General features: G+C 45.1%; 1 protein-coding gene across 2 annotated transcripts in view; it reads left to right on the forward strand.

The window, feature by feature from the left end:
• Nucleotides 1-535: 535 nt before the first annotated feature.
• LOC137425043 (uncharacterized) overlaps nt 536-25,883 on the forward strand; it is a 33,487-nt gene continuing 8,139 nt past the window's right edge. The window contains exons 1-9 of one of the 2 annotated variants that reach the window (XM_078769096.1): nt 536-666; nt 2,813-2,879; nt 3,180-3,272; nt 3,512-3,604; nt 6,725-6,816; nt 7,042-8,038; nt 20,807-20,890; nt 21,609-21,701; nt 23,956-24,048. In XM_078769096.1, the coding sequence (XP_078625222.1) occupies nt 8,033-8,038; nt 20,807-20,890; nt 21,609-21,701; nt 23,956-24,048 (276 nt within the window). In that variant the 5' untranslated portion in view covers nt 536-666; nt 2,813-2,879; nt 3,180-3,272; ... (1 more) ...; nt 6,725-6,816; nt 7,042-8,032. Of the gene's footprint in view, nt 667-996; nt 1,326-2,812; nt 2,880-3,179; nt 3,273-3,511; nt 3,605-6,724; nt 6,817-7,041; nt 8,039-20,806; nt 20,891-21,608; nt 21,702-23,955; nt 24,049-25,883 lie in introns of those variants that run through there. The other variant, XM_078769097.1, reaches the window with a different exon arrangement.

The following is a 25,883-nucleotide window of genomic DNA, read 5'->3' on the forward strand; positions in this document are numbered from 1 at the left end:
AATATAATCTATATGATAATACCGTAAGGACTCGACTTTGTTATCCCTTTTACGCCGCACCCAGTGACCCCATGCCCACGGCACTAATGCATTTTCCATCTACGAACCGCGCTCTTTGTTTATCACGTACAGCCATACTCGAAAAATCTGAATTCGCCGACTTTGGGACCCAAAAGCATCCGATTATCGGCCGATACGACGCCATCTTACGACACCATCGTATTGGCGTCTGCTGGGCGAAGACGATGCGTGGTGTGATGGGTGGTGTGAACCAAATGGTCTTTATCGTCATTTTAATAAAGTTAAATGGAGTGACGTTTTGGAAACGTTTTTTGAAGTTTGAAGTTTTTTCGAATCGAAGTGAAGAAGTTTTTGAAGTTTTGATTTTGGAAACGTTAAATGGAGAAACAGTTTCACAGGAAGAGAATGCGATGCGATGAAGAAGAATCCAAAACCTTATTTTATTTTTTTGAACCACATTGAAGCTCCACGAAGTCAAGAATGTGAAACTACGTGAATGTAATAAAATAAAAATGTACATAAACGACACAGTTCTATGAAACAGTTTCACAGGAAGAGAATGCGATGCAATGCGATGAAGAAGAATCCATCTGTTCCGCCATTTGTGGCGGTGTCATCGATGGCGGTGTACGCTAACCTCATCAGGTGGGTTTACCATAATTTCTTCCATACTAGGGCATTGCCCGTACGTGGGTACCGATCAGCAGCCCATCAGTATCTGCTTTATTCACGGTGCTTAAGTTAATCCTTCAAATCATTTTAAAACAACCCAACGTTGACGAAGCATGGCATACGAGGCCCGTTCAAAAAGTCCACGGAACGACGTACTCTCAAAGGTCTGAGGCCAAAATGTTTGTTTCCCCCCCCCCCGGCCCCCCCCCCCCTACACAACGGAAACAGGGCCGAGGCCTACGCCTACGTTTCGTTCCTGCATCTGCCACCGTTCATGATTATCAAAGTAGGCTTTACCCTGTTCACGATAAGGTAGAAATCAGTGAGGTGTATACGAACACCGAAATAAACTGTGACGGAGGATCAAAGGGGTGAGAAGGAAACAGAGTAGGGTAAGGGTGGGGGTTCGGAGGGGATCGATCATTAGAGAGCCACAAAAAGGAGTTCTATAAAAGGTTTACCATTTGGGGCGCTTTCTTTCCCTCCACCACCAAAGGTGGATGGAGGTTGTGTTTTCACCGCCGCCGGTCTGTTTGTCTATGAACAGGATATCTCAAAAAGTTGTGGATGGATTCGGACGAAACGTGGTGACCAGGTTAGGTATATGACGAGGATGAATTGATTCAATTTTGGTGAGGATTCGAATCCGGATCCGGATACGGGAATTTTTAATTTATTAAGCGATTCATGACCATTGAGAGATGGGGCCCTAAAACGATATATAGCATATTTCAAAAAGTTGTGTACGAGTTGGTTAAATGAGTTGTTTCGATGACAAGAACAAGCTGATTCGATTTTGGTTCAAGTCGGATCCAGATCCAGCCTATCAGTGGATACGAATCATAAAATGTCCACCTGGTGGAGGTATGCGCTCTACTGAGTGCCACCACTGAGTGGACAATCCAGAGCATGCATTTGTGCTGGTGTCGGCGATCGTTGTGCATATACGCACTCTTCATTCTCATCTTTCTTCCTAACTCTTACTCGGGCAAGCAAATCCCCTATGCCATCCATATTGGTACACTCTATCCATACACCACATCCTCCCTTCCGTGGATGTTCCACGGGTTTCGGCTAGTATCTATCTATAATGCCAGTAATCTCTGTGTGTTTGTACGTTTGTTTGTCTGTGACCGCTGTTTCTCGACAACTACCGGTCCGATATACTTTAAACTTGCCAGGTATATTGCTAGGGACCCGAGGATGTGCCTTTTCAAGGTTTTAAATTAATCGGAGAAGTACTTACCGAGCTATGTCCAAAAAACGCTTCAACCAATCAGAGAGCAGCGAGCTATCGCGTGTGCCGAACGTGGCGAACACACTCTGCCTCGGACGGCACATTTGACAGCGTATTCATTTATTTCACGTTGGAAAACTATGTTGCCGCTATGTTGGCGTTAAACTATGTTTTATAACTAATGAAAATTGTACTGTACTCGCAAGCCGTTCGCCGTTCGCTTTGGCGTTGCGAATGAACCAAAACATTTCATGGACCAAACCATTTCATGTAAAGCGTTCGCCGTTCGCTTTCGCGTTGCGAATGGACCAAAACATTTCATGAAACAAACCATTTCATGTAAATAGAGGGGGGGGGGGGATATAATTTTAGATATATATATAGTACGGGCATTGGCAAGGAACGGGCACCCACGTACGGGCAATGCCCTAGTAATAACTAATAACAATAATATTACTCAATAATATATAATATAATAACTAATATAACTAATAACAAATAACTAACGTGTTAACTAAGGTGGTGTGAAAGACGCTGCATCAACGGTGGTAAACTTCCCAAAAAATTCTACAACTTTTAAAATCTTTTTCATCTTTTTAAAAACTTTTACTTTGTTTCAATTGAAAATATATATTTGAACACTGGAGAATACAAATCGCCCTTTTGGCCACTTTCAAAAACCTTTCCTTTAGCAGTAATTGGACAAAATATTACAGCATTTTACATCATCTTGACCAATCCAATTTGCCGCTTACAGCCCATGTCCATGTCCTTTTTTCTCAAGAAAGCATGGGGAAAGTATTCTATGAACTCTCTAGTTGTTTTTTAAGCTGTTGCCAAGAAGGGTGTGCAATGTCGTAATTTGTGTGCGTGTCTCTGCAGTTGGTGCACAGCCCACCACCTTTGGAAACAGATGCATCCTGTCTGCTGAGTACCCCAGCTCAACCAGGTATGATATCGAGTTATTTGCATTCAGAAAAAAAGGAAAAAACAGGCATCAGGTTGCACTTTGTATCATTTATTCCTTAAAAATAATCTCAAACTCTTTTGAAGTTTTCTTTTGCAGGCCTAAAATTTCTCTTTGTTTTCTCATTTCAACGCTTTCTCAAGATCGTATTGAAAATATGTTGATGAGGAAACATTGGCTCCAAAGACGAATACATTTTTTAAGAGAATGTGTCTCTGGTCGCTGTGCAATTTCCCGTCGATGACATAGTTTTCTCCATTTTTGTTCAACCCCGTCCCAAAGACTGCAACATCGGTGACATGAACCACTCCACTCTGGCAAAACGCAACTTGAAACTCAAAGCAGCAGCCCTGATTCACGACAGTGCATCTGGAGGTACTGTTCATTTCTGACACCCACTCGTACACTCTCTCTTGGTTTTTATTCTTTGTTACGTGCATTACTTTTTTTCTTCTTTTTTTTGTATACAAGATTGTATTGAAAATATGTTGATGGATGAGGAAACATTGGCTCCAAAGACGAACACATTTTTTAAGAGAATGTGTCTCTGGTCACTGTGCAATTTCCCGTCGATGAGATAGTTTTCTCCATTTTTGTTCAACCCCGTCCCAAAGACTGCAACATCGGTGTTATAAACCACTCCACTCCGGCAAAATCCAACTTTACACTCAAACCGGCAGCCCTGATCCACAACTGTTCCTCTGGAGGTACTGTTAATTTCTTACACCCACTTGTACACTCTCTATTGGTTTCTATTCTTTCTTTCGTGAATGACATTATCACAATTTTTATTCTTAATTTATCTAAGGCTTACATGGAGGAGTTCGTATGACACATATTTCACTGGTGTGCACACTCATTTTAAGCTGTCTAGCCTGGGTTTGAATTTTTTTTTTCTTGGTATACAAGATTGAGGCTCGTGTAAGAGCTAGCATTAATGACAAAAAAAACAAACGGACACATACAGTCACGTGAAAAAGTAAGTACACCCCATGTACAGTTTTGGCTTTTTCAACATATTTCAACATACTGCTATTTGATCTTCATTTCAACAATATTGAGAGATAAAGGTGATATAATATAACAAATATCATGAAACGTTTACATTTTGTCGTCCATTGTATAATTTAAATAAACATAAATGCAAATTTCGCATGTGGAAAAAGTCATTACCCCCTTGGCTCTAATAGGTGGTATTGCCCCCTTTGGCAGAAACAACCTCAAGTAGGCGTTTCTTATAACTGTCTACCAGTCTCTGACATCGACTCGGATAAATTTTTGCCCACTCCTCCATGCACAATTCTTTCAGCTGTGCGATGTTTGAGGGGTTTCTTGCATGCACAGCTCGTTTCAAATCCCCCCACAACATATCGATGGGATTTAGATCCGGGCTTTGACTTGGCCATTCCAGAACCCTCCATTTCTTTCTTTTCAGCCATTCCTTGGTGGATTTACTGGTATGCTTAGGGTCATTGTCATGTTGCAAGGTCCACCTTCGGTTGAGCTTCAACTCTCCAACAGATGGCCTCACATTATCCTCAGGCGCCCTCTGGTACAATGAAGAATTCATAGTGGATTCTATGATGGTGAGCTGCCCAGGCCCTGATGCAGCAAAGCTGCTCCGAACCATAATATTTCCACCACCATGCTTTACAGTTGGTATCAGGTTCTTGTGGTCAAATGCTGTCTTTGGTTTTCGCCAAACATGTCTTCTGGTACTGTGGCCAAATAGCTCTACCTTTGACTCATCTGTCCAGAGCACATTGTTCCAGAAGTGCTGGTCTTTGCCTCGGTGTTCATTGGCAAACTCTAGTCTTGCCCTGATGTTCTTTCTGGACAGCAAAGGTTTCCTCCTGGCACACCTCCCATGTAGATCAAATTTGTGCAGCCTCTTTCTAATGGTAGACTCGTGCACTTTGACATCAACAGTGGCAAGAGCTACCTGTAGGTCCCGTGATGACATTCTGGGGTTCTTCGAGACTTCTTTCAGCATCTTGCAGTCTGCTCTCGGGCTGAATTTGCTGGGGTGGCCTGGCCTGAATAAGTTGGCAGTTGTTTGGAATCTTCTCCACTTGTAGATGATCTTCCGGACAGTCGAACGATTGATTTCAAATTGTTTGGATATCTTTTTAAATCCCTTCCCAGACTCGTAGGCATATATAACCTTCTTTCTGAAGGCCTCAGAGAGCTCTTTTGATCTAGGCATGGTGATGCCGCACACTTCAACAACAAAGAGCAAACCAAACTAAATGTCTGAGGTTTAAATAAGACAGGTTCCTCCAAGATCCTCTCTAACGATGTTCTAATCATTTGCACCTGAGCTGGTGCACCTGATTCTAATTTTAGGTATTTGAAGTCGTGATAAATGTAGGGGTGTACTTACTTTTTCCACATGCGAAATTTGCATTCATGTTTATTTAAATTATACAATGGACTACAAAATGTAAATGTTTCATGATATTTGTTATATTATATCACCTTTATCTATCAATATTGTAGAAATGAAGATCAAATAGCTGTATGTTGAAATGTGTTGAAAAAGTCAAAACTTTACATGGGGTGTACTTACTTTTTCATGTGACTGTAAGACGAAATAAAGGGAGTGGGAGACAAGACGGGGAAGCACACAAGTACAACATTTGAGAGCAGGGACATCGGGAGATCTGTGGGAAGGAGAGGGCTTGGGGAGAGGAGGCGTGGGAAGGGGGTGGAGGGTGAAACACACATGGACAGAGCTCGGACTTGCAGGAAAGAAGTTTGTATTTCATTAAAGTGGATCTGGGGTGAATTAACTGGGGTAGAAAAGATCAAGGTTTTGGATGGGGGAAGATAAGAGATGGTGGTGAACAGCTGTTTTGAAGACCTGGAGGGAGGAGTGGGATTGAAGAGATTGAGGGAGTTTGTTCCAGAGGTGGGAGAAAAGAGCAATGAAAGAGTGAAGTTGAGCAGAGAGTCTTGATTTTGGCAGTTTCACCAGAAGAGGGTTGCTGGCAGATCTTGTGCGACCTGGAGGAGTATTTTGGGGGACAGAGCACAGACAGGGCTGGGAGGGGGGGGGGGGGGGGAGCTCGGCCAGATAGGAGTCGGTAGAAGACAGAAAGACCACCAAATTTCGACCCAGCTATGAAATGGCATTTTGGCGTTTCATAGGCAGGACGATACATCAATGTGTGTGCCGGCCCTTGGATGGACGTTGAACTGACATCACATCTGCCACCATTTATTGGTTGACATTGAAGATCCCGCAGTGTCTTTCGCGAAGAGTAGGCGAGCTATTGCACCCTCAGGCAATGATGCTGCCCTGCAGCCTTGGGTTGCATACAAACGAAGATCACTGGGAGGATGGAGAGATCGGTGTTTTTGCCTTGGATGACATTTCAGGGGTGAGTGTGAAAAATAAAAAATGCATTTGGGATTTGGCCCCCCGCTCAAAGGATCACGAGCGATGTTCTTGGATGGGAACACCACACACATCGGTTTATCTGGATTATTTTGAACATTATGCTATTCGGCAAGTCACAATGTATGCTGAAAGGGTTGTCTTTGCTTTTTGAGTTGTTCCACTCATACATACATAATTAGATCACATGACTGTGTGTAGATGACCTCATAAGGGACATTTGCACAATTCTTTACAGAATATTTCACCTTTAAAACACTGGAATGCAGATAAATGTTTTTTTTCTTAAAGCAAAACATTGTCTGATTTTTGCATTACAAATGTGTTGTTTAGTCATGCGGTGCATGCCCGTCTGCTAGACAAGATATAGCTGGCTGTTGCTCTTCTTTTAAGTGGTTATTTTACCTCAACTCACCCCTGCAAACAGGTGGTCGTCATCCGATGAGAGCAAATAAAAACATCCAGCAAGATGACTCTGGGTACATCATGCCTGTGCCACTAAAGTTGGTGGATTACTTTGTACGTACTTACATCATCTTTGCCATCCACTTTGCCTTCACTCATTACATACCTGCCTGACTCAAAGCGACCAAGCAAACCGATTACTGTGCAAACCAGACCGCTCTACGTACATACACTGCATTCTTATATTTATGATGTACATGATGGTGATTTTTTTTTACTAATCCAAACTCTGATCTCCATCCATCATTATTTCCACCATGATCCCCACAACCTCTAAAGGCACATCCATCCTCCATCTACATGCAGCGCGTATCATCTTTGACCTTTCCTAGAAGCCCATGGTATTCACTGATCCAACGCTCACGACAACAAGTGATGCTGCCAACGTGGCTGTTTCTGTACCAACTGTGACGTCCGACCGCAGAACTACATCACATCATCTTGTCTTTCGCCGACTTCTACTCCACTTTCCTTACATTATTTGGTCTGTGACACTTACTAGGTTCTCCTCCTTCATCATCACACATGCCCACACGGCCACATCACCTCAACCTTTTCCTCATCCCTTCTATCATTCATTGTAAAATAGGGAAAGATGATATGATTGATGGTTGGGATTACTCAAAGATAATCACTGCTATGATTTCTGGAGGAATGTAGACTCTACACTTTTTTGATACCTCACCAAACTGGCATACAGTTCCTCTGCACTGGCAGCTGTAATCATAAGGTTATCTGCAAACAACAATTCCAATGGCAAGCCTCTTCTTGCATGTGCATACAGTACATGGATTACTTCAATAAAGAGTACAGCAGATAGATGACAAAATTGTGCCTTTGATGATAAAACCAAGCCACTTGGCATGATGTAAGGAATATTAAATATATCCCGAGGGAATATTGTTGGCTATTGGGCCATTGCACATTTGTCCTGTGGCAGCCATTGTGGTGAAACTGATTGAAACCATAAACATAATGACATAAGCAATCCTGCTTCAAACTGTATACATCACGTTTATTCGATCTGAAAAATACCAAACAAAAAAGGCATTTTACATTACGTCATGAAACATTAGGTGATGAAACTTCTATTGACGTTAGGTCATGAAACATATATCTTGACGATCATCATGACTTCGACAAATCATTAATTGCACAAATCGATCATCCATCTTACTATAATTCACCAAATGTCCGTCCGTCTGTCTGTCTGCCCGTCCGCTCCCAGGTACCGCAAAAACGGCTGAACCGATCGCAACGATACACCTCCATGCCCGTGGGATTCCCACGTGTGACCCCACTAGTATTCATAATACAATGTCCAACACAGTACAACGTTCATTATATAAGAAACAACATTGATGCACAATGTCCACCATTTGTCCATAAAAGCATCACTTTTCCATTCATAAACTCACTTCTTTGGAAGGATGCTGGTAGGCCTATCTCTCGGTTTAGCAAACAAAAGCAGTTTAAGATGAACACTCTCTAAACTACATGGTCCAATTTCCTTCAAACTCTGCAAGCACTGTCTCCACAGATGACATATTTTTCTGGTCTACCCACCGAGTTAGAGACATCACGACTTTGAGATTGTTCCACACTCGTGTACACGTGGTCACATGACGTTGTTTGCATCGACCTCACAACAGTGTGTCACAAAAAAACATTATTCCCAAATATCATCCATTTTGATTTCCTCCATGAAACATCTTCCCCCCGATGGGGAATACACCTCATCTAGTCAGCTAGTTACCTTCTGCTGGATATATAACAGCAATCTTCGTGATTGGTCGCCGATACTCAGTTGACCATTCTGTGCCTTACTTTGACATTCCTGATTTTTTTCCGTCAGAACCAGGATACACCTGGACAACACTCCACATATTCCACTTTCTACTGACAGCATTTGCGTCAAAAAGCATGACCACATCCTCTTCATGAACATTTAGTCTCTCCACATTCCTCATTTTTGTGGCACCAACAATGGGAACATGTTTCTGGTCCAGCGTCTCCAAAGCGAATCGACTACCTTTTACACACACTCGACTCGATGCCTCGGATTGCGTGTCTCTCTGAAGGGTCCTTGAGGGACTTCACTCGATGCTCATCTGAGCAGCATATCGTTTGGGCACAGATACACTCCACCATCTGGGTAATTGGGAACATGGCCAATGGCACATTGGTTGGCTAGGTTTGCTACATTCAGGCATGTGTATCGTTCAAAGGGCGTTAAAACCTGATCTCCGATGGCCTTTCTCAGTGCAAACTTACAGCCTTTCACCAGGGATTCCGCAGAGCCATTCTGGTGTGACGCTGCTGGGGTGATAAACCTCCAATCCATACCTCGTTCTGCACAAAACTCTCAAAGTTGATCATCACTCCATCCCTTTATCTCTCTACATTATAAAAGAAAGTTTTTGTTTGTTTGTCTGCGCAAGCTAATCTCCTGAACGGTGAAAGATAGAAGGAAACCTCTCATATATAGGTTCTCAAAGTGGTCCCTACACGTGATCCAAACTCTGATCTCCATCCATCATTATTTCCACCATTATTACCCCCCAGTGGGCACTGGGAACTTTCAGGGGGGCGCTCGAGAGTCCACGGGTGGTAGGGGGGCACTGGCAATGATTTGGGGGGCACTGGCGATTTAGAGGAGCAGCGGTGATTTGGAGCACTCATTGGGCTTCCTGCAGTCTGAACAGGTTACCCAGCGCCATTCGGCAAATTGGCCATCCAATCAACGACCACGTTCTTTCCCCCTTCGCATGGTTTTTATGATCCCATATTCGCTGATGTCGTGTCGGTATTTTCTTGTCCATACATGCTCATGCAACAAACATGATAGTGTGTGACACCAGTGAAATACTATTGCTTGCCACAACACTAATTTTTATCACGTGGTGCCATTTCAACCAATCGGCTTGCAAGAATCTTTTTATGCAGGATATAATACTGTTGCAGTTTTAGAACCCACACTTTCTTTTAAATATCCCATCATTAAAAGGTTAAAGGTTGCACCCCAGAGTTAGGCCACAAGCAACACATAGGCCACCATAGGACTTCAGTTATTTCATTAGTATGTGTTTAGATAAGGCCGTGTTTCCAATAGTTGAATCTGCGTTGTGCCAATTAAATAAGAGTAGGTCCCCAATCCATTCATTTTGCAATCTCCCTCTCCAAGCGACGCCATTACACGCCCTCCAGTCTGCCCTATGGCTCGCCCAATTTGATACGCGCCTCTGCCAGCAGCGGCAGCCTTCGCTGCCCGTGCGCTCGCTCAACGCCGCCATAAGACACGCGGTGAGGCCCGAGAAAGGGAGCGGAACGCCAAGAAGAGGGTGTGGCCACATCATCCAGCCGTCAAAGGCGGAGCCGGTAAGCCCTCACCAGCCAACCAGGGCTGAAGGAACTTCTCCGACAGGCTTGGCTTTTGGGCTCGTGGAGCGTTTTGCTGGTCGAGATATATAAGCGAGCGCAAAGCCCTTTCAAGGACTGGTTGGAGGCGTGCGCGTTGTAACAGGACTCTTTCTGGACGAATGCGTTTTAATTGCTTTGCGAAGGGACTTTACCGGGAGAGCGCACCTTTGGCTTACTTCATGAGATATACGGCGCGCTGATTAAGAGGACTTTGGAGAGGGGGCGTTTGGCACGAGAGAGCACATATTACGTATGCAGCGTACCAGCTTCCCCCCGTTATATACATTGTCCGGACGCGTTCCACTATACGCGGAGCTGCCTGCCAGGTTTCGCCGCTGGACCAAAGCCTGGACTGGAGCCGACCGGAGCCTGGACCCCATCGCCGGACCTTCCACCCAACCATCTACAATCCCCGTGTGAGTGTGTATGTTTGTCCTGGGTACTAAGAATAAGACTGTTTTAAGACTGCCCTGTGTAACTGCTTCTTCCTCTTCCTATCCTGTACATTCTTTCGTTTCCTCTTCTCCTTCTTGTACATTGTGAATAAATTGCCCTGTTCTTTCTTGGTTTCCTCTTATCCGATCGCATCCTTCTTTTCTATCATTGGGTAAATGTGGCATGATAGTTACCGCTTATAATCGGGTTTAGTCCCATTGTTAACGGCTCGGATCGCGGATTGCTATCTGCTCGGCATTTTCCATCATATCCGTGGTTCGAGCGGGAGTTATTTCCCTGCTTTACGGTCGGGTTAGTAAGTAGGTATTTGTGACTACTTTGACCAATAACCCTACCTAATACCGACCGGAAGGAGCGTATAACTTCCAGGACTCGGGTCGGCAGGACTCGGGTCGGCCAGATAGAAAGACAAGGGAATTAACTCCCCCCCCCCCCCCCCACCCCTCATAAGGGGAGAGCGCTGATGTCCGAGATCCGTAACAATTGGTAGTCAGGAGTTGGGATTTTGAACCTGGGACTAAATTTGTTTGACAAAATTTTGGACACCAATTGTGCTATTGGCCGCAACAATTGGTGTCGGGGAGTGGGATTTGGACCCGAACCAAATTTTTTATATTTTGAAAAAATTTGGTCAATTACGAGCGGCCGAAATTTTATATAACATCTAAATTTTGAATCATGCCATGGATAACCATGGCGATCGGATGTGGGGGGAAATGAGGGGGTAGAGGAAGGGTTAGAATTAACCCAGGACCCCAGGGAAGAACAATTGGGAGAGATGGAGGAGGAAAATGAAGAAGGTGCGGTAGTGGGGGTTGCAGGCGCACAAAATGGCGGCGCCTCGCACGTGGCGACGAGGGCCGCGCCCTCTGCGCAAGTGGGATGGACGGATATGCAAGCTCTCATGGCGCAGATTCAGGCAGCCATACAAATGGCGGGGGACAGGACGCAGGAACAAATTGGGGGATTGAGTAAGGAGATGGGAGAAATGAGGGCCGATAGTAAGCAATTGGTAAATCAAATTGGGGGATTGAAAGAGGGGTTAAGTAATTTGGAAAACAGAATGGGGGAGCAATTGGGAAGTCAAATTGGCGGGATTAGAAAGCAAATTGGGGGGATTCGAGAACAAATTAGGGGGCCATTTGAAGGTCGTGGGTGGCCAAGCCCAGGAAATAAATGAGGGGTTAGCGAGGGAGAAAGCCAGATATGAGATAAAACAGATGGGGGAAGGACAGAGACAGCAGATCAAGCGGAAAGGTTGCGGGGGTATGCGACGGGGTAGCGCGGCTTGAGAAGCGCGGGGAAAGCGAGGCTGAGCAAGGCATGGTTACGTGGACCGGGGTAGAAATCACGACTCGGGGGATAGAGAAGCCGATGACCGCAGAATTAGAAAAATTGATTTTATAAGCGCCAGCGGTCGTCGAGCTTAATAAAGAAAAAGAATTAATTCAAATTGAAAAAGAAATAACTGAAATTGGGATTGGAGAGACGGCAGGCATAGGGGCATTATCGGAGATGGAGATGGAATGCGCGCAAAGTTTGGATTCGCATCATGATGCCGTACTTCTTAACCAAATGGAAAGTTTGCGGGTGGTGGAGGAGCGAAGAAGAGGAAGCGCCAAGGTGAGTAGGGTGGTGTATGGCGCGAAGAGGTTTGGCGCGAGAGGATTTTTCGCGCGCTTGGGATCCCGGCATAACCCGGGCGCTCGTAGAAGGTCTGTGGTGCGCTGTGGGAATGGAAATGGCACGCGTGTGCGAATGGCGCCGGAGCGCGAGTATGAAACCGAGAGCGAGGGAGAATGCACAAGGGAGTGTATGTGTGAGAGTGAGATGGATGGAGAGAGTGTGCGAGAATGCACACCTGGGATGGATGAGGAGCGTGTGCGAGGAAGCACACCTGAGTTGGTTGTGGAGAGTGTGTGGGGATGCACATCAGAGCACGTGATTAGGTGTGTGACAGGAGATTGCCCACCCGTGGGTAGGTGTGCACTGAGTGGGTGTGCAGCAAAAGAGTGCACACACAGGGGTGTTACAGAGGATGTAACCAGAGAGTGTGCAAGTGGTATGGGTGCGCCAGGATGTGTGCGAGAGAGGTGTGTAACAGAGTGTGCGAATAGAATGAGTGTGCCTCGGTGGTGTGCACCTGAGTGTGGAGCGAAAGAGAATGCACGAGCGAGTGCAATGACGGAGTGTATGGGATGTACGAGAGGCGTTAGAGCGCAGAGTTTTGCGAGAGAGAAAAGGAACGCGTGGTGTGAGCATGTGAGTCGAGCATCGACGCTGACCGGGGCAGCGCTTAGGCCGACGTATAGCCGACGCGAGCTCTCGGGGCATGGTGTTCTTTGTGTGCTGTGGGGGCCGGCGGGCATCGTTGCCGCGGCGCTTCTGCAAGGAGCACCATGCACGATTCGGGCCGGGTCGCGCCCTGTATGGTCGGTGCCGCGTCGTAGCGGCGACCGACACGATTCCGGGGGAGAAAGGCCAGGTCGGACCTTCGCCCCCTGGCGGGCGCGGTGTTCCGACCGGGGGAGGTTGGGTCATCGGGCCGGAGACCGAAAGGGTCCGTGCCAGGATGGACCTTGGAACCTTGGCCCGAGTATGCCTCCTCCCCAGAGTCGAAAATGCCGGACGGACCCAACCTACAGGAGACAGAGCATCCGCACGCATTGCTCGGTTTATCGAAGCCGAGCAGTAAGATTGTACTCCCGCACCAAGAGGCTCAGAGTAGTGGACGAGTAGTAATGGCGATAGTGATGTAGAGGGAGGGTAGCTCTACCATCCCTCACATCCTTGGGGCAAAGGAGCTGTAGTTTTATGGGGTTTGGCGGTATGAACTAGCCAGGGAGGGTTATGATAATGTTTAGGATCTAGAAATGACTATAGGTGACCAAGAGTTAAGTCGTGACATTGTACGAGTAGTGGGGACGTAGGTAGATTAGATGGTTGATAATGATGAGGGATGTGCGTAGTATAAGGGATGACGGGGAAGCATGAGTTTTAGGGGGAAACCAGTTAGCTAGATGATGCTGTGTGTGTGAGAAATAGTGTTGAGACAAGTGGAATTGTGGTTGAGGTGTGTGAGCACAAAAGGTGTGCCAGAAAAGAGGTGGGTGGAATAAATGGTGTGGAGTGAGTGGAGTGTAGAATGAGTAGTGTGGGTTACGTGGCATGAAGTGTATGGTGCGAAGGAGTGGATGGGGGAAGGATGGACCCCCTTCACGAATACCCGGTGGAGGGTAGTTTAACGTTAGGTAGACGGAGTACGAAAAATTGGTTGGATATTGATATCTGTGGTGCGGAAAGTAGCAGAGTACTGCTTGGATGGGTGCATTAGTGTGTGTAATGGCTGGGCGTGTGGCCTGTTAGTGCATATGGTTGGTTGAGCACTCCGCCACTGTGAGGATGTCGGCCAGGTGAGGCCGCAGGTGGGCTCTGGGAGCCGGTAGTTGTGAGTGGGTGCCTGAGGATCCCGGGTGTGGATCGGGCAGCCCAGTGCCAGAGAGGGCACCGAGTGGGGAGAGCGCCAGAGGGCCTTCCCCAGGTAGTTAGGTTAGGGCAGGGAGCAGGTAAGCTCGGAGGCAACTGCAGTGGTGGAGGTGTGCAGGTGGGTAGACCCACTGGGAGAGGTACACGCCACAGCCCAGAAATTGTGCGAGGGCACCGGGAGATGAATCGGGGGAGTGAGACCCCAAATTGAAAAGCACCACAGTTTGGCCAATGGGAATTGGTTTTTAGAACCCATAGTGTAAGAGGGCCAATGGTTTGGCCGGAGAAAGACCCCGGGTAGTGTAAAGTTGTTAGTCATTTAGGAAATAGTTAGGATTGATGAACCTGTCGCACCATACGCAGCCACTTACCTGTGGTGATGATGATGACTCCACACCTGTGTTTTCTTTGTTCTGTGTGCAGGAAATGAGAATTGCTGTGAGGATTTGTGAGACGCATCACGACGTGGATGAGACATTGGGGTGATTCCATCTCTCCCTCCTTAGGAGGGACTGATGATGAATTGGTAATGGCAAATTTTGATGTTCAGTTGGAGATGGCAAATTTTGATGAGAGTTGAAAATGGCAAATTTGATTGGTTAGGAGGGAGAGAAGACGAATTTGGTATATGGGAGGAACGGGGAAGACAGTAGGGATGTTTGTTGATTTGTAAAGTAGATGTTTATGGGTAGTGTTGTGTTTTGTGGATACAGTAAGGGGTAAGGGAGGGGCCATGTAGGTTACCTGGTGGGGGGGGGGGGGCATACGGTAGGAACGTACCTGTCTCACCTGGTTCCCATGTGCCCCTAGTGTGCATTACCTAATGTTGCGTGCACTTTTGCGCCCTTACCAACTTACTCACTTGTCTGCTTCTTTTGTCTCCCACCTCCGAGGATCTGGCTTTGGGGCAGAGAGAGAGGAGAGAGAGGTGCTGGCTCCGTAGTTGTGGGCCTGCACTTTCGCTGCTTGCTGCCGGGATCGATACACCATATGGACCGCAATTTTTGTGGCCACCCACAATGGACCGCAGTTCTTTTGCGGCCAAGCACCACCCGTGAATGGACCTATGGGTCAACGTGGCACCTATGCCATACAAGGTGAACCACTTTTAGTTGACACCACTGAAGGCCACAATAAAGAAATGGACGCGGTTGGCGCCTTTCTTTATTTTTGAAAGAAGCCAGAAGGCCAAGTGCACCACATGAAGAGCAAGAGACACCTGCAGGGTTAGGGGTTGTTGAATTTATTTTTATTCATTGAACAATGGTGACTGCACCGATTGGTGCTGGGGTGGTGCTTTTGGTGCTGGGAAGGGGTGCTCTGCACATTATTAAAGGCCGTAGGCCACAGAGCACTCGTGGGTTGGTGTATCGATGCTGGCATGCGTGCTCTCTCTATGCATAACATCTGCATGTGTTCCTCCAAAAACAGGTCCTGGATCGTAGTGTAAATAGCAGCGTAGTCTTGTAAATAATGCTCCCCACCGGCTGTATGTTTAGTTTGCGAATTCTTTCCGCAATTCGGTTATCCTGTGGGTGTGTTTCTGTGAGGAGAAGGGTGCAACGTCGCAGGGGGACATATTTACTCATTTGTGAATATCTGTAAAACTGTCGCACTCAGGGTAGAGTTAATAGTAGAGGGAACTACATCTGAGTGCCACACTAAAATAGGTAAAAATTTATCGGGTCGGGACGCCCCGAGGGTAGAGAAGGGTGCAATGTTGCGGATATGGGACTTGGCTTCAATATCCGCTTGTAAATACTCCCCTATTTCCCCAATACTCCCCAACTATCCCCAATCCCCCATTCCCTAGTCCCATTGCCTGTAAACAACACTCTGTAGAACCGACCTTCCCCTTTTTCCCCATTAAATGTCGTGCCCAGGTCCACCGCATCTCACGTAGACAACTTTCGGACATCTTGCTAGTTATTCTTAGTCTATGTCAGTTAAGGACTCGTTTCCATTAATTCTGACTCTTCGTTGCACCAGAATGTGATTATATGGCACCAGTAGTGAGTTTAGGACCTTCCCATACCTCCTCCCATCTTCTTTCCCAAACAACAACTACAACAACAACTACAACAACAACAACAACAACTACAACAACTACAACAACGGCGCGCGCGGGGAGTGTGCGTCCTCACTCCGGCTCGGTTAGCCGCCATTACCCATGCGCTCCACGGGGTTACCACGAAGGGGCTGGCTGTCAGCTCCTCGTCAAGGGCGGAGCCTGGTAACCCCCCCGCACCCAATAAGAAGGGCGGACCGATTCCATCTGGGGCGGAGCTAACGAGCCGAGGGCGTGTCACTCCCCGCCGGATATACGCAGCGACTGACCGGATGTGACGTCAGATGCGCCCCCAGCTTGGAGAAAGAACGTCACCTTCCAGCGCTGAGAGAGAGACCTCCCGCATCTCTGGACCGGACCGGGTCGATTCTGTCCTTGAGCCAAGAGTGCACCTTGAGCCATCGATACCCGCTTTCCTTGCCATCAATCCCCGTGTGAGTCAGCCTTTGTCCCGTTTATCTGTCGTCTGTCGGGGTTAATATAAGAGTGTGTCTAAGTGCCTATCTTACTATGCTGTACCTCTCGTCTCTGTAGTCTAACCTTCCGCCCTAATATAACCTCCTCCGGAGGTCTTGAGAACTGAACCCCTGGTGTCGTGTCATTTTAATCCTAGCCGTTGTGTCCTTTTCCTTCATTGAGCTAGCGTAGCGCGACTTCGTCAACGTTCGAGTATAATCGGGTAACTTGTGCGGACACGGCGGCCATTCCGCTCGGCCCACCATAACATCAGAGTCGTGTCTGTAACAATATATATATATATATATATATATATATATATATTACTATATGTACATGTATATAGATTACTATATGTAGATGTATGTAGATTGCTATATGTAGATGTATGTAGATTACTGTATGTAGCTGTATGTAGATTACTGTATGTACTTATATACAGATTACTATATGTGAATGTATGTAGATGACGATATGTAGATATATGTAGATTGCTATATGTAGATGTATGTAGATTACTATATGTAGCTGTATGTAGATTACTATATGTAGCTGTATGTAGATTACTGTATGTAGTTGTATCTAGATTACTGTATGTACTTATATACAGATTACTATATGTAAATGTATGTAGATGACGATATGTAGATATATGTAGATTGCTATATTTAGATGTTTGAAGATTACTCTATGTAGATGTTTGTAGATTACTATATGTAGATGTAGGTAGATTACTGTATTTGATGTATGTTGATTGAAGAACAAAATGTTTTGATGTATTGGTGTATTGATGTATTGAACAAATGTATTGATTGATGTATGTTGATTGAAGCTGAAGGGAAAGGTGTATGCTGCATGTGTGAGAAGTGTTATGATTTATGGGAGCGAGACATGGGTAATGAACGTAGAGCAGCAACGAAGGCTGGAAAGGGTGGAAATGCGAATGGTTCGATGGATGTGAGGAGTATCGTTGAGAGAGAGGAAGACAAATGATGAATTGCGAAAGATGATGGGAATAGAGCCTGTGACTGATGCTGTGAAGAGGAACAGGTTGAGATGGTTTGGTCATGTGTTGAGGAAGGATGAAAGTGACTGGTTGAGAAGAGTGATGGAAATGAATGTAGAAGGAAGTAGAGGACGGGGAAGACCGAGAAAGACTTGGCTAAAGATGGTGGAAGAAGAAATGCGGGCAAGGGGGTTAACAAGGAGAGATGCAGAAAATAGGGCAAAATGGAGAAGATTGTCATGGGGACCGCAAGGCTAACCCCCGCTCTAGCAGGGAAAATGGCCTTAAAATGCATGTTGTTGTTGTTGTTGTTGATGTATGTTGATTACTATATGTAGATATATACAGATTACGATGTCGAGATGTACAAACATTGGAAAGCGATAGCAAGCCGCTTGGTAATGGAACACACTCCTGTTTATTTGTTTTTGTTCTGGGGTTATTTACAGATTTAATGGTTGAAAAACATCAGGAATGCAATTCGAATCAATGCACATCTGTTGCCATGGGGATGAACGGACGACGGAATGAATAATTAGCTCCATTCGTTCAATTGAAGGATATACTTTGAAAATTAAAATATTTAAATGACCGTTTATTATTAAAAGTGTTCATCTAGTAAATGTTAATTGTTTTAATTTTGAATTATCTTCTCTTAATGTTTAGTTATTTATCATTAAACTGTTCCGATTTCGTCATCCAATGACGTCATTGTCGCCGTCACAATGGTTCTCGGTGTTGTATAATTGACCCACAAACGCTGTTCCACTCATTGTTCGTGAGAAGAGAAGCATGAAGTGTGTATCTCTGATCATCGTGATATTTTTGTTTGTACTGTCGACCATTACCATCTCTCACCCCATTTTCCACCATGGACGCGGTGACGTCATCAAAGAGGTAAGTTTTCAACTGAGTTTCTTTATGGAATTCTCCCGACATTTATCGACCGAGTTCTCTGTCCAATGTTGTAGATTAGATTAATATAGTGTTGATGTAACGGCGGCTTGCTGGGCCGAATGACTTCCTCCTCCTCCTGCGTCAAAGTTCCTGTCGTGTCCTTCATGTGTTCAAGTACCGAGAAGGTTCGCTCGTTCGACACGTTCGTGCCCCTTTTCCACAATAATGTCGACCCCGTGCGGTGGGCGTGGGCGTTGTGCGTTTCCGGGATGTTTTCTCTGTCCGCGTTTGCGACGTGTCGACGTCATGCCGTACTTGGCGCCCTTCTGCGGAGGTTTGAACGGACGGTTCGTCTCATGTTGTGGAACCTTCGAGCAGCTCGCAGTCGGACATCCCGCGTTTTCGTGTTGTGGGGACGTCGTGAGGTGAAGAACAGGTTTATTTATTTCAGTGGATCAGTTGTTCACTGACGGAGTAAACTTATAATAAAATGTTCTTTGAAAGGTTAAATTTAGTGATCCGATCTGACGTAAATTTAAATCCCTTGGTGATTATGTTTTTAATGTTTCCGCCGACAAAGTCTCCGGAGGCATTACGTGTTCGGGTTGTCCGTCCATTCGGGATAAACCGCGTTTTTCTCAGCAACCATATGTCCGATTGAGACAACTTTCAGGGTGGGAGTGACACCCATGCACAATGTCTTCATGATAATTGTGACGTCATAGGTTACGTTGTATGGCAACCATCTTGGATTAAAAGCAAATAATTTAAAAATTATTTATCGGAAACTGCTGAATGGAAAAATTTGAAACGGCACATTGTCACGTACTCCCAATGGAGAACAAAAGCATGACAATGATGACATCATCGGTGAAGTGGTATACCAGCCAAAAATGTTTCAATCGAATTCCTTGTCCTAAAAATCTGAAATTGCATGCCTATGATCTATGACCCATTTGTATTGAAATATTAAATTTATGACATCATAGTTCACATGGTTTGACAGCCATATTGGATTGAAGGAAAATATTAAATAATTATATCTCCGAAACCGCTCACCCTATCAATGCGGGATTTTACAAATATCACATAACAGCACTGTTGCATATAGTTTGAAAATGATGATGTTGTAGGTCACGTGCTTGGGCAGCCATCTTGGATAGAAAAACGAACCTTATCCGATCAACACGAATCCTCACAAACGTGATGGTGTGGCAGCCATATTAGCTTTAAAGCCGATATTTAAACAAAATCCCTTCTCTGAAACTGCTTCACCGATCAATGTGAAACCTGACATGTGATACTTGAGAACAGCTGAAGGGATTGAAATCAAACCTCTATTTTTTGGACAGTGAACCAGGGCATCTACCCCTTGTGGGACTATTGGCGACAGTCGCATTCTTCGAGTTTTTTTTATGGGATATGGCCCACCACAAAGCCTATAGGGCCACTCGAGGTGGGGGCTACACAAAGAAAACAAAAGCAGAACAACCAGCCCCTTGGATTGAAACAAGACAAATGAAGAAAGTTGTCTATGCACAGAACAAAAAGGGCTGGGACGGGTAAACTAGTCTTCTTTGAGACAACAGTGCCTCTACCCCCATTTTTGGAAGACTGCCAACCAAGGCTAACGAGCTCAACCCACCCGGGTTTGGGATCAGAGTTGTCCTTCTTCTAGGCAGATTGCCGGCCAAGGCTAACGAGTTCCACCTACCCGGAGCAAGCTTGGTTTTAAGATGCCAAACACCCGCCTTTCACACCTCCACATTTAGTTAAAACAGGGGTCGGCACGAGAAGCCATGCGGTAGGAGTTTGATCAGGAGAGGCTATTTGAGACGCAGACAATATGGGATATTTTATGGATGAGGAGTTGCTCAGTTCTCCACCACCATATTCAGTGAAATATCTTTCATTAATAATCAATTATTATTTTCTTAATAACTGAAATATCGTTCCGACCTGCTGTCTGAAGGTATGATCGCACACACATCACTCCACAAACACACACTTTGATCGCAGAGGATATAAATGATACCAGGACAGACATGCACACCCACCTGAACATATACATACTTCATAACAAGCCAGATCAACCACCTACACAACAACATAGCAATCCACAAAACCTCATATGTAACCACACTCCCACCAGAACAAATCTATGACTGTTGAGGAAACGCTGATCATTTGTGGCCACTTTGGTAAAATATCTTTCGTTAATTCTCAATTTTTGTTTTCCTGTGTCCATCACACAGAAGGTTGTGTCTGTGGAGCCCCAAGACATTCCCTGGTCTTTGTGTAAAACCATCCGTAACATCCTTCTACCCTCTTTTCTGAAGGTATGATCGCACACACATCACTCCAGAAACACACACATGATAATCCTGGAGGACGTAAATGATACCAAGGCAGACATGCACGAGCAACAAAGTGTGTCCACACTTTCAACAGACAAGAGCAACCACATATGTGACCACACTTCCACCTGCATAAATCTATGACTGTTGAGGAAATGAAACGCTTTCAGGCTCTCCAATTCAAAGGAATCGGAGGGGTCCGTTTGAACCATTACTTCTTGACTGCACCACCAATGGCCACTTGGGTTCATTGCACGCTTCCTAAAAGTTTTCAGTGTGCGCATTTGTGACCTGTGGACGTCACGGCGTTATGATGTAACGCACTCAAACTTGGCATTCTATAAATCTCATGGTGGTTCAACAGTCAATTCATCTCCTGCGCTTTGCGTGTTGTGAGGACTCAATCTCCATCCCGAGTTTAGGTGTTGTGAGGACGTTATTTAGGCTAAGAACATATTTATATATCTCACAGGATGAGTTGTTCATTGATGAAGTAAATTTACATCCTGCCAGTCCTCACATGTGGATTATTCCAAAAGAATACCACTCGTCCAATCCTACCCAGAACACCGGGAATCTCAAACCAAACGATTATTGACAAAATGCTCCTCTGAGTGCCTCCTTACCCTAAACATTTATCACCATTTCAGTGAAATATCTTTCATGAATCAATTCTTGTTCTCTTGTGTCCATCACACAGGAAACTGTTCCATCTGTTCCTCAGAAGAATAAAGGAGTTTTCAGCTATTTGTACAATGGCATTTATAACATCGTTCCGACCTCCTTTCTGAAGGTATGATCACACACACATCACTCCAGAAACACACACACTATAATCCCAGAGGATAAAAATGATACCAGGGCAGACACCCACAGCCACCTGAACATGTACACACTTCATACCAGGCTAGGACAACCACATACGCATCAACATAGCAATCCACAAAACCTCATATGCAACCACACTCCCACCAGAACAAATCTATGACTGTTGAGGAAACAAACACTTTCCAGGGTCTCCAGTTTAAAGGAATCGGAGGGGTCCGTTTGATCTGTCACTTCTTGACTGCACCAACAACGGCCACATTTGGCCTGTACAGTGGTCGTTGCACGCTTTCTGGAAGTTTTCATTGTGTGCTTTTGTGACCTGTGGATGTCATTGTGATATGACATAATACACTCAAACTTGGCACCCTATGTCATGGTGGTTCAACAGTCAATTCATCTCCTGCGGTAGAACCTTCGAGCAGCTCAAGATCTGACATCCCGCGTTTGGTAGTTGTGAGGACGTTTTTAGGCTAAGAACAGGATTATTACCCTGCGCTCGTGAAGCAAAATGCGGGGTTAAGCATTCATACGCGTACGTGTGTCGTGTGCCGTGTGCTGTACGTGTGTGTGTGCCGTTTTCCATACGTGTGTGTGCCGTGTGCCGTATGTGTGTGCCGTATGTGTGTGCCGTACGTGTGCCGTATGTGTGTGTGCCGTACGTGTCTGCGTTAAAAAAAATTCATTTTCTTGGCAACTGTTCCGATTGACACGAAATTTTATCACAGAAGCTCCCCCGCCTGTATAATTTTTTTATTCATGATTATGACGTCATAGGTCACGTGGTACGGACGCCATCTTCGAAAAAGGTTACACTTCGAAATCTCCCAAACCGCTCAATGGAAAAAATTTAAACATGGCTCATTGTCAAGTACTCACCATGGGGAATAAGATATGTTGATGGTGATGTCATCGGTGCCTTAATTATGACGTCGTAATTCGACAAGTACAACGCTTGATCTGATCAAGATGAATAAAACAAAAATTCCTCTGCAACTGTTAGTCCGATGGACACGAAATTTTCAGAATATGTGCGGCGGCTCCTGTAGAATTTTAAAAATGATAATTGTAACGTCATAGGTCACGTGGTACAGACGCCATCTTGGAAAAAATCGAAAAAAGTTACACCTCTATCTCCGAAACCGCTCCATGGGAAAAATTGAAACATGGCTCATTGTCAAGCACTGCCCTTGGGGAATAAGATGTGTTAATGATGATGTCATCAGTGCCTTCGATATGATGTCATAATTCGACAAGTACAACACTTATCCAATCATTGTGAATTTTTTTTCTCAGCAACTGTTGGTCTGATGGGCACCAAATTTTCACCACAGCAGCACCTCCTCCTGTAGAATATTATAATGATAATCATGACATCATAGGTCATGTGGTACAGGCGCCATCTTGGAAAAACCGAAAAATGTTGCACCTCTATATCTCCAAAACCACTGCATGGAAAAAATGGAAACATGGCTCATTGTAAAGAACTCCATATGGGAAATAGGTGTTAACGATGACGTCATTGGTACCATAATTATGACATCATAATTCGACAGGGACAACGCTTAGTCTGATCAGTTTGAAATGTATTGAGCGTGATCTATGCAACAATTATATTGGAGAATATAAACTTATGATTTAATCGCTCACATGGTCTGGCAGCCCTATTGGATCTAACAAAAAAAAATGTTCAAAAACAGAAGAGTTGGCTCGCAACAAGTTGACTGCGCAGGGTAAGTATTCTATGAATACCATCTAGTTTATTTCAGAGGATGAGTTGTTAATTTGTGAAGTAAATTTATAATAAAGTGTCCCACAAAAGGATAAATTTCGCGAACTGTTGTGCCAGAAAGTAAGAGTTCATCAATGGAGATCTTGGTGAAATTCTTTTGATCCAAGACCCTACTCCTCCCTGAACCGAATTGTGATCAGCACTTGTACTCTTTTGGGTCGGACCTGCATTCTCAACCTGACAAATGCATCACAGAAGGGATGATGAGTTTACCTTTCCTGGTGTTGTTGATACATCCTGCAGTGCTCGCGTGTGGGTTATTCCAAAAGAATACCACTCGTCCAATCCTACCCAGAACACCGGGAATCTCAAACCAAACGATTTTTGACAAAATGCTCCTCTGAGTGCCTCCTTACCCTAAACATTTATCACCATTTCAGTGAAATATCTTTCATGAATCAATTCTTGTTCTCTTGTGTCCATCACACAGGAAACTGTTCCATCTGTTCCTCAGAAGAATAAAGGAGTTTTCAGCTATTTGTACAATGGCATTTATAACATCGTTCCGACCTCCTTTCTGAAGGTATGATCGCACACACATCACTCCAGAAACACACACACTTTAATCCCAGAGGATAAAAATGATACCAGGGCAGACACCCACAGCCACCTGAACATGTACACACTTCATACCAGGCTAGGACAACCACATACGCATCAACATAGCAATCCAGAAAACCTCATATGCAACCACACTCCCACCAGAACAAATCTATGACTGTTGAGGAAACAAACACTTTCCAGGGTCTCCAGTTTAAAGGAATCGGAGGGGTCCGTTTGATCTGTTTCTTCTTGACTGCACCAACAACGGCCACATTTGGCCTGTACAGTGGTCGTTGCACGCTTTCTGGAAGTTTTCATTGTGCGCTTTTGTGACCTGTGGATGTCACGGTGATATGACGTAACACACTCAAACTTGGTGTGCTATGTCACGGTGTTTCAACAGACAATTCAACTCCTGCAGTAGAACCTTCGAGCAGCTCAAGGTCTGACTCAAGGTCCCCTTGACATTTGTACACAGTCTGACATCCCGCGTTTGGATGTTGTGAGGATGTTTTTCGGCAAAGAACAGATAGATTGTCATTTTCCCCAGATAGATTGTCAAATTTCAACTCGTTATTTTATCGTCCATGCGTTATTGTTTTGATTATAGTTACTTTTGGTTTGAATTTCCTGTAACTTGTAATTATTTAATCGTGTTCTGCTCCTCGTGTGTGGCCTTGTAGTTGTACCCCTGTCGGTGTTTGTTATCTTAATCGTGTTTTGCTTGGCTTTTAGTTTTTTTCCCTTCTACCCCGAACATAATACTCTGTCTCACGTTCTAAATCCCCACCTCCCCCCCCCCCCCACCCCCAAAAACCAAACAAACAAACAAACAAAAAAAAACATTTATTTTCCTTTCTCCACTTGTACTGTTGACTCATCCTGTATTTTCTGTCCAGGTGTGCTGTTCGCCCCGCCCCCATTAACTCCTTGCCATCCACCGTTTGCCCTTCACGTGACTCGTGGTGGTCCCTCTCGGCTCTCCCCCCGTTGGTATTTTTGTGCACATAAGGTTGTTCACGGTTCTGTTTAAATATTATTTAAATATGTATAACCTTTCCCCTTCAGTGTTTTACTCAGTGGTATTTTACAACACGCTGTTTTTCTTCCTATTTAAAAGGCTTTTCTCAATTTCCTCTCCAACTCATTCCACCTCAAAAAAAAGAAATTCAATATCTTATACGTCTCCCTCACTACATGGTCTAAATTCACATTAATTCCATCCCTCCTCCATCATTCTGAACCGGATTGCTAACTTGAAAATCACAACAAACCCAATTTGTTTTCAATGTTCGTCTTTCATTAATCATCCACTTTCTAAACTCCCCTCTTGCCCCTCCCATCCAAATCCCTCCCCTTGCACCTACACTCCTAAACTCCCCCCTTGCCCCGCCACTCTTAAACTCCCCCCCTACCCCTCCACTCCTGAACTCCCCCCTTGCCCTTCCACTCCTGAACTCCCCCCTTGCCCTTCCCCTCCTAAACTCCCCCCTCACTCCTCCCCTTCAAAACTCCCCCCCAACCCCTCCCATTCAAATCTCCCCCCATACCATTCCTCTCCAATTCTCCCTCCTCCTCAAAGCTGCCTCCTCCCCACTTCGTCTCCCTTCTATCTCATACCTCCACCCCCCCAACCTTCTTCTTTCCTCTGCCCCCCCTCAAACAACACCTCACTGTGCCTCATCCCTTCACCTTCAAATCTTTCATCCTCCTCATCCTTCCCTTTCTTGGAACTCTTCTGCAATCGCTGACACACTAACAACTGCTCTCCCTACCTCCCCCTCTCATCCTTCATCTTACCCTACTCCTCCCCTC

Source organism: Myxine glutinosa, unplaced genomic scaffold (assembly GCF_964187855.1).
Source record: "Myxine glutinosa unplaced genomic scaffold, kmMyxGlut1.1 SCAFFOLD_1132, whole genome shotgun sequence".
NCBI lineage: Eukaryota > Metazoa > Chordata > Myxini > Myxiniformes > Myxinidae > Myxine > Myxine glutinosa.